This window comes from Mandrillus leucophaeus, unplaced genomic scaffold (genome assembly GCF_000951045.1).
Source record: "Mandrillus leucophaeus isolate KB7577 unplaced genomic scaffold, Mleu.le_1.0 Scaffold56, whole genome shotgun sequence".
Classification (NCBI taxonomy): domain Eukaryota; kingdom Metazoa; phylum Chordata; class Mammalia; order Primates; family Cercopithecidae; genus Mandrillus; species Mandrillus leucophaeus.
Genome location: NW_012106030.1, coordinates 4,595,647 through 4,609,001, shown reverse-complemented (window position 1 = coordinate 4,609,001; position 13,355 = coordinate 4,595,647). Strand labels below are relative to the sequence as shown.

Here is a 13,355-nt window from a genome sequence, read left to right as displayed (position 1 = left end):
TACACAGGGCAGAGAAACAGCTGAGTTGCACACCATGAGGGAGAACTGGACCTGGCCCAGGGTCAGAATCACTTCCAAACTATACAAATTCTGGTCATTTTCCTCGGTTCCAAAAATACCGTCAACCCTCCATACTTTTTTCACTTTTTAAAATGATAATTTCACTTTTATTCTCTTTATATTTAGCTTCAACTTTTGTTTAACTGGTCATGAACTAAAGGAAAAACAAAAAGATTTCACATGGTTGATAATACATTCTATATGCTAGAAAAAAAACAAAGGTATATTACGGTTATGATAGTAAAGGCTAATTCAAAAATTTATTGATTATCCTTTCTGTGCATATTTATATTAAACTGCAATTTGATTCCAGTCCAGCCATACTTAAATTCCAGATACATTATGCTGGCATATCAATGAATAGGTCAAAAAAACTGAATAAAGTTTGATTTTTAGTATAAGAAGAGCTTATAAGATACGTAGACATTTTAAATTAAAGTATAAACAATTCATAAAGGTGTTAGTGATTCTACTTTGTCTATCTTAATCTTCAGCTCTGGAATTCATGGAGTGAAATTACTAATTGAGATGATCACATATTACCTTATCATGTTGTTCAATGTGGGGCATCCATTAATTTGCTGTGGCACCAGTGTTCTGTGGTTACGTTGCTGAAATGATTTTTTTGTTCCTGAAATAGCATCCCTATTTCTGGCAAGCCCACTTTTAAAGCAGAGTCCAGTGACTAATGAGTGTTAATACCTTGTGTAGAGACAATAAAATAACCTCTGAAATGGGATTGTAGGTAAGATAAAACTGTTTTACATGTCTAGATACTGCCTCCTTGATAAGGAAACCAACACCAAGAAATCATAGAAATGTGCCTCCCTGAGAAGTGTTTCTTGTGTGTGCAAGATTAGGCAATTCTCTGTTGATTAATTTCTTTAGTAAAATAAAGTTACTAACTTTGAAATGCCATAAACAATACCCTTTTTCATTTAATCATTTATTTATTAATTCATTAGGCATTTATTCTGTGCCTACTAAGCACCAGTCCATATACAGCATTAAATGTTAGGAGTTTATTTCAATCTATAGGTATACCAATGTACCTGAAAGAGATCGTTACCAACAGAGGGGAAGACCAGAAGATTCATCTAATATCTGATGCATTTTATCAGGCTTCAGGAGCACAGCAGGAAACCAAGGTATTTGGTGACTGACTGCATGTATAATGAACAGAGCAGCAAGGTTAAAAAGACAGCCACACAGCTACAACGAATTCAGCAAACTACATCTCACTAACACATTTGGTTTAAAAAATTTTTTTTTATGAATTCTGAGCTACCTTGAATCACTACCAGGCTCCTTCTAATTACTAACAATGACAAGTCTGCCCTCTCAGTTGAAGCTGGATGCCCCAGGCATCTTTGTAGCAAAACCAACAAATGATTGGAATACTGTGATTTAAACGCAAAACCAAAGCACAGTTGGAGATTTTTCACAAGGCTGCTGTCTTATGTCTAGGGTTTGTGAGATCATAGAGGATGCAGAAGGACAACACAAGGTCAAATCTACATCTCATGCACAAAAAACAAACTGGTTCCCTAATCCATTTGCCGTAGCTCACAATCTAGAGAACAATACAGGATGAATAGTAGGGTCGCTTGCACAAAGACCACGCTAGTGACCTCCCATGCCCTGCTATGAATAATGGCCATTATTAGGGGGAGGCAGTGGCGGCAGCAGCAATATACTACTGTCTGTCCCCTGGAGCCGAACGGCGAAAAGTGCCGAGAGAGCAGCCCTGCAGATATATGGTACGCTAATTATTTTTGTGATATAATTCTTGGGGGCATCTATTTATTTTAAGAGGTATAATAGTCCTCCAAGAATAAAGAGGCACCTTGTCACCAACCATCTGTGACGTAGTCTGTCTTTGTTGTTGTTTTTTCAAAATTGATAAATTGGTATCCATCCTGGTCCTACAGGATCAGAAAAAGAGATTCACCAACATGCAGCTTCTTGAAGGAGGTTCCCTTCCACTCTGGGTGATAACACACATGGCAGGCTACGACTCCATGTGAAGGTTTGGGAATCATTGCAGCCCAGTATTTTTAAGTTGTTCATTATTCTTTATATTTAACCCAAAGGGACTCTCTTTAACAAGTTCATGGGGTGACCACAATCAAAGGGCCCGAGGTTTTTTCTCTTGCATGGTGTAGTATTTGTAGAGTTGATACAGGTGATGTTTTTTCTGAGGAGGCAAGGGTGGAACAAGAGAAAGTAGAATGTGTTTCGGTTTTGTGTTTTTCATTCCACACTGAGCCCTTGGAAGGTAAAATATCATTGTAATTATTCTCTCTCTTTTTTAAACTCACAGAGTGAAAAAATATTATAGCATACCTGTACTGAATTCCATCTGCTTATCATTCAAACATTTACAATAACATGACTAAAATAAAATATCAACATGACCTAAATATATTTAAGTTAATCAAAAAAAAATGAACGATACTTTGTGATGTGCTCTGCTCTGTCAACTACGTAGTCATGTTGACAGTCACAAGAAATATTAGAGGGTGCATACTCAAATACTTTAGTAATTGATGTTGTTTGATCAGCTCTGATGTGTGTCCGTTCCTTTTTCTGCCTCACCACGGGACTCTAGTGTAGCTTTTTTTCAAGGCTGTGACATTCAGTCCTAATGGCAATGCCTGCTCACAGGTGAGTAGTTGTTAGGAACACTAACAAAGTAGAAATAGCAAAACTATGGGTTTTCTCTACATCGTGAAAGAAGGCTTTTAGCTTATCCTACATGAATCTCTTTACACAGTCTGCACTATCATTCCAACCCAGGCTTCAATTATCTATCTAAAATATTGGCATTTCAAGTTATATTTTACAAAAACCCAGGACTTCACAAGGTCTGTACTTGGAAGTCTGGATAGTATATCGAAAACATAGTAGATTTATGTCTATTATACCAACTCTAAGCTCTGGCTCCTGTTATCAAACAACAATTCAGATTCTGGACCGGAAAAAAAAAAATGGAGAAGGCTTCCAAAGCCTAAAATGATTTTAAAATCACAAGAAATGTAATAGAGAAGTATCTCTACATGATTTAAGAAAAATTTGACCTTGAAAGAATTGCAAAATAGAAATTTGTCTTTAGAATATTCCCCACCTGCATACACATACTTCCCTTGCTATGCATACTCCAATGTCAACCACTCAGTTTGCATTTAAAAATAAGTGACATCAGCTATAAAGATGGGGATGGGGTGGGTGTTCAGGCAAATATGCCTACTCTGCAAAGCTTAAACTGTAGCATGCAATAACAACATGCCTCATGAATACTCCATGGCATCCAGCTCACTGGCATCCAGCTACTACTAGGACTCCTGTCTCATGGGAAACTTATCTCACATGCGCACATGCTCTCAGGATGCTAAGGTATGCTGTTAACATGTGACTAAATTGTGACTTCATTACGTTAAGTTAGTCTATAAAAACAGATGATGATTTGTGATGCTCACTCTGCTAGGTATTGCAGAAGATTTAGAAAAACAAATTTCATGGTCCCTGTGGTTGAGTATTTTCTATTTGAGGAATTAAATGCATGCAAAATGTTAAATAAAATAAAGGTCAAATATTGGTCTATATTCACAACGCAAAAGATACCACACAGGTAGATATAATAAATGGGTACCAAGCAATGGGTTTGGTTATAGGATTCATGTCTCTCTCTCGGCTGGGAGGTGTGCCACTAGTAATAATTTATAAATAGTAAAGGATTTGAGTTTGTGGATTATTTCTGTTTTACCAATTATAATGATTCAAGGTAATCTTTATAAGGATGTCACTCTGTTTACTTACTTTCTAATGTGATGACTTAAGGAGAAGGGAGAGAGAAAGCCCCAGGTGTTCACATAAACTTGGCCACCATTCTTACTGCTGTATTTGAAATTGCACCATCTTTGCCTACTACTCTCTAGCCCTTGCTTTGTTTCTTCCAACGGTATTTAAATCTTTCTAACATCAATATAATTTCTTTATTTATTAAGTTTATTTCTAATTGCCTTTCTCTACCTGCTAAAATGGAAGTACCAAAAAGCCAGGAACTTTATTTATATTGTTTAGTAATGTATCTCAAACACCTAGAAGAGCATGTGGCACATAGTAAACATTCAGTAAGTGGGTGCTGTTGTTATTGTTGATACTGCACACATAGAGGAATGTTTACTGGCATGAAAGTCTCCGGAATCTTTTTCTATCCATTAAAAAGATGGAGAACCACTAGTACAGGCAATAGAGCTATAAACTCACAGTACTGCAGAAATATTTTGTTCTACCAAAATGGTTGAATTTGAAATGAGCCATACACTTCCTAAGAGCAGTCTAATATACAAAGCTTAATTTTAACATAATTGAAAATATATATTCCTCACTTATTCTCTGTCACACTCTGATATGATCACATTCTGAAATGGTCTCATTTATTCATTGTCTGTTTGTCTTTCTCATGAAATACAGGCTTCAGGAGGGTAGGTAGCTTCTCTGCCTCATTCAGTGCTCTATCCCCATGCTCACAGTAGGCCCTCCTGCAATGCAAGCACACCCCCTTCCTTGTGGCAAGAACTCTTTCTCCTCCAGTCTTCACATCTAACAACCTCCAAAATATGTGGAAGCAAAGTTATTAGGTTTCTAATCATTCTGCAGATTTTAACTTTAAAAAAAATGAGATTCATAAAATAGGACAGTTATCCTTGTCTTTTCCCATTTCTGCTTTTCTTTTAAAAGGCTTATTGAGACACTATCATCAAAGTATTCATTGACTAAAATCGGTGCGATGTCCTAACATCTAATGGTAAAAACAAGAACAGAAAACAGGTGGGAAAAAGAATGGCAGCTGATGGGAATGAAGCCTAGACTGAAATACAGACACTGCTGAGGGAAGATGTGTAGAGAGACTGCACCAAGACGAGAACTAATGATTGACAAATTCTGAGCACCAGAAGAATCACAAGTGAAAGGGGGAAAGCAGGTCTTGTTGACCTGTGAAGGGTAGGAAGAAAGGAGCTGAGCTGAACATATTTTTTAATGAAAATGTTAAGTAGATCACCAAGAGAGGTGGATAATGACTGTGATGAAAAGTTGGCCATGGTGCGTAAAAAAAGAGAAAGAAAAATTAAGTGACACTTGGTAAATCACAGGAGGACATGAAACCAGAGAGAACTTCTGGAAAGAATGGTCAAACCCTTGTAATACTCCAGTGCCTTTTAGTAATCGAGTTGGGCAGTTCATTAAAATTATGTGTGAAAAGACAGGTACATTAGAAAAAAAGGCCAGGAAGCCAAGAAATAACTAGAGCAAAATAATTACTATTTCTATAGTTGGAAAAAATCAGGAATAATACAAAGTGTTCAAGGAGACGCATTTAAGAAACGCTCCCGGAAAACAATGAATAGATCCTAGGGAAATAACAGGAGGAATAAAACTGGCCGCAGGAGGGTTGAGTCATACCAAGAAAGAGGAATCTTTAAAACCGGATGTGTCTGTATAAAGTAGCTCAGCTACCAGTGAGGGAATTTAAGAAGATATTGAAGAGCAGTATGAATCATTGGAAGGATAAGATTTTTAGCTCCTCTCTGTGTATGGGCAGACTAAATATAGAATTAACATATAAACAAACGAGGTAGCTGCTTGCATCCGGCAAAGGCCTCCAGTGTTTTCTGAAAAAGGTGATAAGTTGAGCTGCAATACATGAAATGGTAACATTAGTTCTCTGGATACACATGAAAGGGGATGGAATTAACATGTACATAGTGCCTGTTTTGTGCTGGATACTATGCTTGATATTTTAACATACATGAGCACATTTGCTTCTCACAACAAAGCTATCACATGAAAGTCATTATCACAGCTTTTAGTTGAAGGAAGCCGAGATCACATAGCTCTTAAATGATGGAGTTCAGGATTTAAATCTAAGATTGGATGACTCCAAAGCCAGAAACCACCAAGATGCTTCCTATATTAAAGGAAGTTGATGATAAAATATCAGAATATTAAAGAGAAAAATCACTAAAGCAGATGAATGTTGTGTTTGACATGCATATTCACAATCAGATTCAGAGGGCAAACTTGGATAATTTGATTTATCTTCCTTAGGCTTCAGTCTTGCTAAGGTCTGCTATTTTGTGATACCAACACCTATTTAAAACAAAATAATCTTGTTTAATCAATGGTACAAACTGAGCAAAAAATCATCTTTGGCTCCCCTTACCATGGTTTACTAGGCATGACAAAATTCCTCAAACTTCCCTCTTAGGGCTGGAGTAAGGGTGCGTGAGCTCCAGGATTTAGCCATGCATTCATTCATTTTCTTATTAGCAACCATTTATTGAGTGCTCAATATATATATGAACCAGGCACTTGGTTTAAATAAGCAAAATTATACAGTCCTGTCCATACAGAATGTACAACCTATTACTTCATAAAAACCAATAACTATAGGTGAGTGCAGTAGATACTATAGAGGGAAAACCAAGGTCTTATGGGAACACATTAAAGTGATACCTCATTTTGATATTGTACTTCAGGGAAAGTACTATGACATAGTACTTCTGCATCAAGAGGAAGAAGAGAAGAGAGCCATAAGCTTTCTGAGCAGAAGGAAGAGCCTTCTCAAATTGATTTAAAAAACAAAAAACAAACAAACGAAAAAAACAGAGGGGAAAAAAGGGCACTCACCAAACGACTCACAGTTCTTGGACAATGACCAAACATCAGGCCAATAAAGTAGAATAAATTTGTTTTTCTTTGGTCCCCAATGCAATGACTTGGCCATTCTATGACTAGGGCTGCCCTTGGTCAACATATGCCCCAAGCTGCCTCTGGCCACCAGAGCCTTTTGCTATGATCTTTTCTGTGTATCCTCTGGCATTCTCAAGACCATTTCAGTGAAATTGAAGTTTGCATGTAAAATCAGACTGCACAGAGAAAATCACCTGCTGTCAGAATTACTCTAGTAAATCACTTAGAATGTCTCTATTTTAGATATCTCAAGGTCCAATACAGTTAGTTTTTTTACCAGCAGTGGAAGAGATAATTATTTATATTCAAGACAGATAACTGGCTTAGAAGATTTGGGCGAAAACCACATTGTGGGATGAATAGATCCCCTTCCTTCAAAGACATTAAATTCTGAGAAGTGTCTACAGCAAGTGGGATGTCTACACAACAAGAGGCGGAGGGAATGGCAGATACAAGTTCTTTTTGGCATACTTACTCTTTACTGTTGTAAATTTTTGACTGAATGGTGAATACATGGCTCCTGCCTGAAAGCAAGCAGGATGCTCCCTTTGTCTACCTGGGGCCCAATGCATTGTAGAAAGTTAAACTACGACAAGTGACCCAGATGGAGGGAAGATCTAGATAAAATAGATAGCATTACCTTGACATTAAAAGGTAGATTTATCTGGGTCTGTAAGAACTGTCAATGTCATCAAGTCACCTAATCTAGGCAGCTATGACATGGACACAAAATCACCCCAACTCACACTTGCCATTAGTATACTGGCCAGTTTACCCTGCCTGTCTGCTTTCAGAATCGGAATGTGTTCAACATTACATGACTTTTACTCCAGCACCACGATTATGAGGAATATTTGACAACAGACCTTCAAACATTTAGAACGTATCTACTGTGTGCTTATTGTGACATGTTTGGGAAGTGGGAGTAAATACTAATGAAACACATTTCCTTTATCCTCCAGTCTAGCGGAAGAGCAAGCAATACACAGGAAATTAGAACACAATCAGTGCAAGTTTGGGCTCTACAGGAACACACAGGAGTGGGTCTTACCTTGAGCCAGGCTCAGAAGAGGGAGGCAATTCTTTCAAAACGCAGAGAGCTGCATGAGTCTGTAGCATGAGTAGTAGGGGGTTTTTTGTTTGACAAGTGTTGATGATGAAGTGAATAGAAGACGCCTGTGTGCCCCGAATACAAACTATATTTTCAGGAAGAATAAACTGTAGGTATGAGCCACAAAGAAGAGTCTGCACCTCTGATGAGAATCTGCAGAGCAGTTGAAAGCTCAATCCTGCCTAAAAGAAAAAGAAAACAGAAAAATTGACAGCCCTCAATGGCATTTCAGTCCCTTGCTGGAGTAATGTTTACGTGAAATATCAAATACTTTGAAAACCTTATAGGAAATAGTATGCTAAATGTGTCTGCAAATCACTGGCAATATCATAAGCATACGTTTACATGCAACTTTTAAACAAGATCTTCCAAACACGCATGGACATGTTTGGACTACTGACAACATAACATCAGCAAAAGGTTGAGCAGCACTCTTTGTTCAGTTAAGTAACTAGTCATTGATCAGTAATTTTGTCATAGAGGCACATGTTATTCAGAGGAAAACAAAAACAGCACTGGAATTGTTGGGAATTTTCAATAATAGAAGAAAATACTAAAAACAGCATGTTTTTCAGTCCACTCAAAAACATCTCTTGACCACTAAAGCATATAAATGGGACATAATACCCAGGAAAACAGGGCTGAGAATATAGATTTTCTCCATAGTTCCCTTTAGTAGGTTTAATTGTATTTAGTAACTCAGTGCATCATTCATTAGATATACTACTAGTTGGACTATCTTTTTTTTTAAGCTTCTTGCTTGCTAATTGTGATCCATGCCAAATTTCTTGGAAGTGATTTTTTAATTTTAGATTCAGGGGAACCATGTATAGGTTTGTTACATGGATATATTGCATAATGGAGAGGTTTGGGCTTCCAGTATAGGATTACTGTTTTCACTTCAATACCATCCGTCACCAAGAAGGCAAATGTGTGTGTCAAGTCCCAGTAAACAACTATGTCTATGCCCAGTATTAGAAGCACAAAAAGAGGAAAGAAATAGTGCAAAGAAATAGACACAAATGGTAGTAATTTCATTTTCTATACTTCACATTATTGAATCATTTCAGAAGATGTACCTCCATAAAAGCCTTATCAGAATCATAGGCCCGCCTGCGGCAAAAATACCAATCCATATTCAAACTTCCTATAGTCACATACAACTTGAAAAATACTGAATGCGCGATTGTCCTCATCATTTCACCAAAACATTTAAAGACAAAACAATTGTCAGGTGCTGCCCCAAATGACATTGTTTAAACACCCACTAGCAACATCTATTAATATATTTTTTGCCTTTCAGATTTCTAAATGTTTGTTTCAAAATAGTAGGAGAATAACTACTCCCATTGTATTCAGCAGAAAGTTTTATTCAATGGGAAGCAATAAAATATAATGAAACAAAGCACCTATGATTCAGAATGAGAAAGACCTGCTTTTGAATCTTGGCTTTGCCATTTACTAGTTGTATGACCTTGGGAAAATTGTTTAACATCTTTGAACCCCAGCTCCCTGAGTCCTAAAATCGAGGTATTAGTAGCTACCTAATTAGGCAGTTGTATTAATAAAGACATCACATGTAAAACATACTGTACTGCCTGGCTCACTTTAGAGACTCGGTAATAGCTACTATCATGATTACTTGTTATTAATACTAAAATGGCTTTTATTGACTTCTGATTTCATTGTTAGTGCTTTTCTGAGACGGAGTCTTGCTCTGTCGCCCAGGCTGGAGCGCAGTGGCCGGACCTCAGCTCACTGCAAGCTCCGCCTCCCAGGTTCACGCCATTCTCCTGCCTCAGCCTCCCGAGTAGCTGGGACTATAGGCGCCCGCCACCTCACCCAGCTAGTTTTTTGTATGTTTTTAGTAGAGACAGGGTTTCACCGTGTTAGCCAGGATAGTCTCGATCTCCTGACCTCGTGATCCGTCCATCTCGGCCTCCCAAAGTGCTGGGATTACAGGCTTGAACCACCGCGCCCGGCCGTTACTGCTTTTCTAAATGTGCTCTTCAGGAGAAAGAGTTTGGGTTTTGGACTACTAAAACCTGTGTTTGAATCCTGAATGTTCTGTGGAATGCAGGAAAGGCCACTTAACCTCTGAACCAGAGCTGCTTCCAATGAAAAATTTGAGTATTAATGCCTACATTGCCAGATTATTACAAAGATTGAATGAAGTCATCTTCAGGACACAGAGCAGACACTCAGTGCCTAATAACTTCTAGTATTAATATTATTGCAGTAGCAGTAGTTGAGAAACAAGGAATCATCTGATTTATCTATCTTGGAGCAAAATAATACCATCTTTACAGGGATGGAAAACAAGGTTGTCTTCAGTTGCCAACCATGCTGGTTAGTGACACCATAGCATGTCCTGTGAGAAGGACTACAGTATTTAGTGAAGCCACGTATGAATTGCAATGTTGATGAATACAGAAATTAGGATGCCTAATACGTAACCATTATTATATTTAAATATCCTGGGATATCTGCACAAAGCCACTTACAAATGCAAAATAGTCTACCAATACTATATTTTACAAACTGGGAGTATAAAGCAACTGTCTTATTTTCATGAGTAAGGCATTGGAAAAAACAGTAGTATTACGTGGGAAAGCAGGAAAAAGAAAAAAGGACCAAATCCTTTCACTCTATTTTTCTACAAAGCAATTCTTTGGCAAAGCATTGTCCCAATTTGTCATCATCCAAACATTCTAAGTTAACTTGTTTCCATTTATTCAAAGCAGCGGTAGTGACTATTATAAATGAAGTGAAGCATACAGACCTTAAGATAACAAAGATTTCTCAAGGGTGATTCTAAAATGTCCCTGTATGTTACAAATAATTGCTTTAACACAAGATGTATAAAAAAATAAAAGGAGCATTCCATTTAAGAACCAATTACTTGGAAACCAAAGGAACAGGCCCGAGAAAATTTGCTTTAATCAACTGGTTTTATTTCCTAGAACTGAAATATTCTACGGTTGGTTCTCAGATCTAAACTTCCGAAGCTGCAGTCAACAATTTTTCATCAGAGCCCAAGGGAGAGGGGAAGGGGTAAAGAGACAATATATGGAGAAAGGCACATAGACCATTAGGAAGAGGGTGGGAGGAGACACATCTTCCTCTGTTTTCTCAGTGGGCTACATACTAGACCTGTTGATGGGACCAGGTGATGGTACCTGAGTGGAAAATGACACTGAGGAACAGCAAAGCCTTACTACAAGCCATAAAACCTCAAACAGAAAGGGAGCCTTCTAGTTTATCTCAAAAATGGAATAGCAATGGGAAAGCTAGGGCCAGTGTGGAGGCACACCTAGGGGTAGTTCTTAAAAATTTTTTGGAACTTCCTTTTATTAAAAAGATTTTCTAAAATATGTGTCTTTACGCCTGAGTGATATGTATGACCGTAGGGTGGCCTTGAGGCTGTGGGGAGAGAAAGCGGCAGCCAAGGATCTTCCCAGGGTATCCCATCAGTGGCCCCAGAGATCTAAATGGGGACAGATATTTCTCAAGGTCCCCACCCAGGATACTGGGCAAAGTCAAGTTTTCAGATCTCACAAACAACTTGGAAGCCCCCAAACGTTTTGATGAAAAACGGCAACTCCCGGAACCTCTTGGGTCAGCAAAAGGATTTGTGGGGGCGGGGGGGGATTCTCCACATGCTGCCCCACTTTTCCCTGAATGTCTGAAGCTGGGAGGTATGGCAGGCGTGGACGGGAGCACAGGAAGATGTCACTCTCCTGCCCGCTAACTACCACGGCTTGAAGACTGAAAGTGCCCCCTGCTCTTCATCTTTCAGGTCTTTCGCTCCTACCCACATTCCTAAGCAGAGGTCCATAATGTCTCGGGGAGCAGGAGGGGCAGGGAGGGGTGTCTAGAGGTGAAAACAGCCTGCCTGAGTCCCAAGTCGGAAACGGATCCAGGCAACGGTGGGGGCGGCGGGGGGTGTTGAGCGGCGAGAAGAGGGAGAGGAAAGCGGGGATGGTGGCCTCACTTTACCCCAGGGAGGGAACTGAGGCCCTGACTCAGATCACAGAGGTGTGGGGGCACAGAGGTGAGAGTCAGGTGATCTGCCATCCAGGGGCCGGGCAGGGCAAGGGAGTGTAGGTTGGAGGAGGACGGGCTGGGGACGGGGAAAGGCAGTCCCAGTTTGCAGGCCATGGCCAGATTCCCCAAGAACGACCGGGCCGCAGCAGGAACAGGGCAGGGGCTCTTCTGGAAACGCTGGTAACTACACGCTGTCGCCATCTCCGCCGCCCGGTGCCTCGGCATGCCACTCCTGGGAGGCCTCCTCGTCGGCAACTTCTTCCTCCCGGAGCTCCTCCTCCTCTGGCTGAGGCGGCTCGCAGGCCAGGCCGGGCTCGCTAGGGGCGCTGCCGTTCTCCACCGCCACGAGGAGCGGACTCTCCTCGTCGAAGGCCGCCGCCGCCGCCTCCGCCGCCGCCGCCTCCTCCTCCTCCTTCTCCTCCTTCCCCTCTTGGTCGGGGGCTGCTTCCTTGGGTCGTTTGGGGGCGTCCTCCGGCGGGTCCCCCGCGCTCCTCTTCAGCGGCCCCTTCTCCTCCTTCTCCTCCTCAGCGGGCTTGTCGTCGTGCGGCTTCCTCACGTCGTCGCCGCCGCCATCAGCGTGAGTCGGCTTGTCGGCGTCGCCCTCCGCGGCCTCAGGCTCCGGCCAGGGCCCGTCTCCGCCGCCCTTCTCCAAGGCTAATGGGCAGTCGGCGGCCTGGACTGTGGGGTTGTTCTCGATCTCCCACAGCCCCTCGCTGAAGCCGCGCCTCTTGTTGGGCTTGCCGAACTTCTCCTTGCACTCCTTGTACGGGAACAGGCGTTTGGGACTCAGGAAGGCCGTCTCGTGGGTCCCGAAGAAAAACACCTGGTAGCGGTTGGGCTGGGTCATGTGCTCTATCCGCGCCGGCCAGTGGGCATAGCCCTTTAACTTGGCAAACACCAGGTCCCCGCTCTTGTACATGGGCATGCCGTAGGCCGACATAGCTGGTTCTGCGGACCCGGCCTGGGCCACACCGGAAGTAGACGCCGGGGTCTGCGCGCGCGCAGTAAGGGCGGCTGGTGGGCGGGAGTTGTTGAGCGACCTGCTCGAGGGACCCGGCGCCACCTAATGGGCGGGCAACGCTCGCGGCCCTGAGAAGATTCCACTGCGAAGAGTGCATTATCTCCCGAACACGCGAAGCCGGTTGGACCCACCCTCGGACGCCATGATGTCTAGAATGCTGGAGGAAATAGCTGGGATGGCCGGGTGGCGGTTGTGCTTGTGGTGGCCTTGTGCTGCTAATCAATCTCTAGGGCACCTGGGCCAGATGGTTGCATAGTTTAAATAAACGGTACCAGAGCGGCCTAGAAAGGGGGCAATGTGACAAGAAAACACAGTGACACAATTAGTACATGTTTCCATGAAACTAGTAACAGCCTAGGG

At 41.4% G+C, this 13,355-nt stretch overlaps 1 protein-coding gene across 1 annotated transcript; it reads right to left on the bottom strand.

Moving 5' to 3' along the window:
- Positions 1-11,974: 11,974 nt before the first annotated feature.
- On the bottom strand, positions 11,975-13,045 carry HDGFL1 (hepatoma derived growth factor-like 1). Its single transcript, XM_011998168.1, has one exon. The coding sequence runs from the start codon at positions 12,912-12,914 to the stop codon at positions 12,159-12,161; it is 756 nt and encodes a 251-aa protein (XP_011853558.1). The 5' UTR covers positions 12,915-13,045; the 3' UTR covers positions 11,975-12,158.
- Between the last annotated feature and the right edge of the window lie 310 nt (positions 13,046-13,355).

Bases quoted from the DNA above. Each gene is read 5' to 3' on its own strand.
- HDGFL1 (XM_011998168.1), bottom strand. From the start codon at position 12,914: ATGTCGGCCTACGGCATGCCCATGTACAAGAGCGGGGACCTGGTGTTT.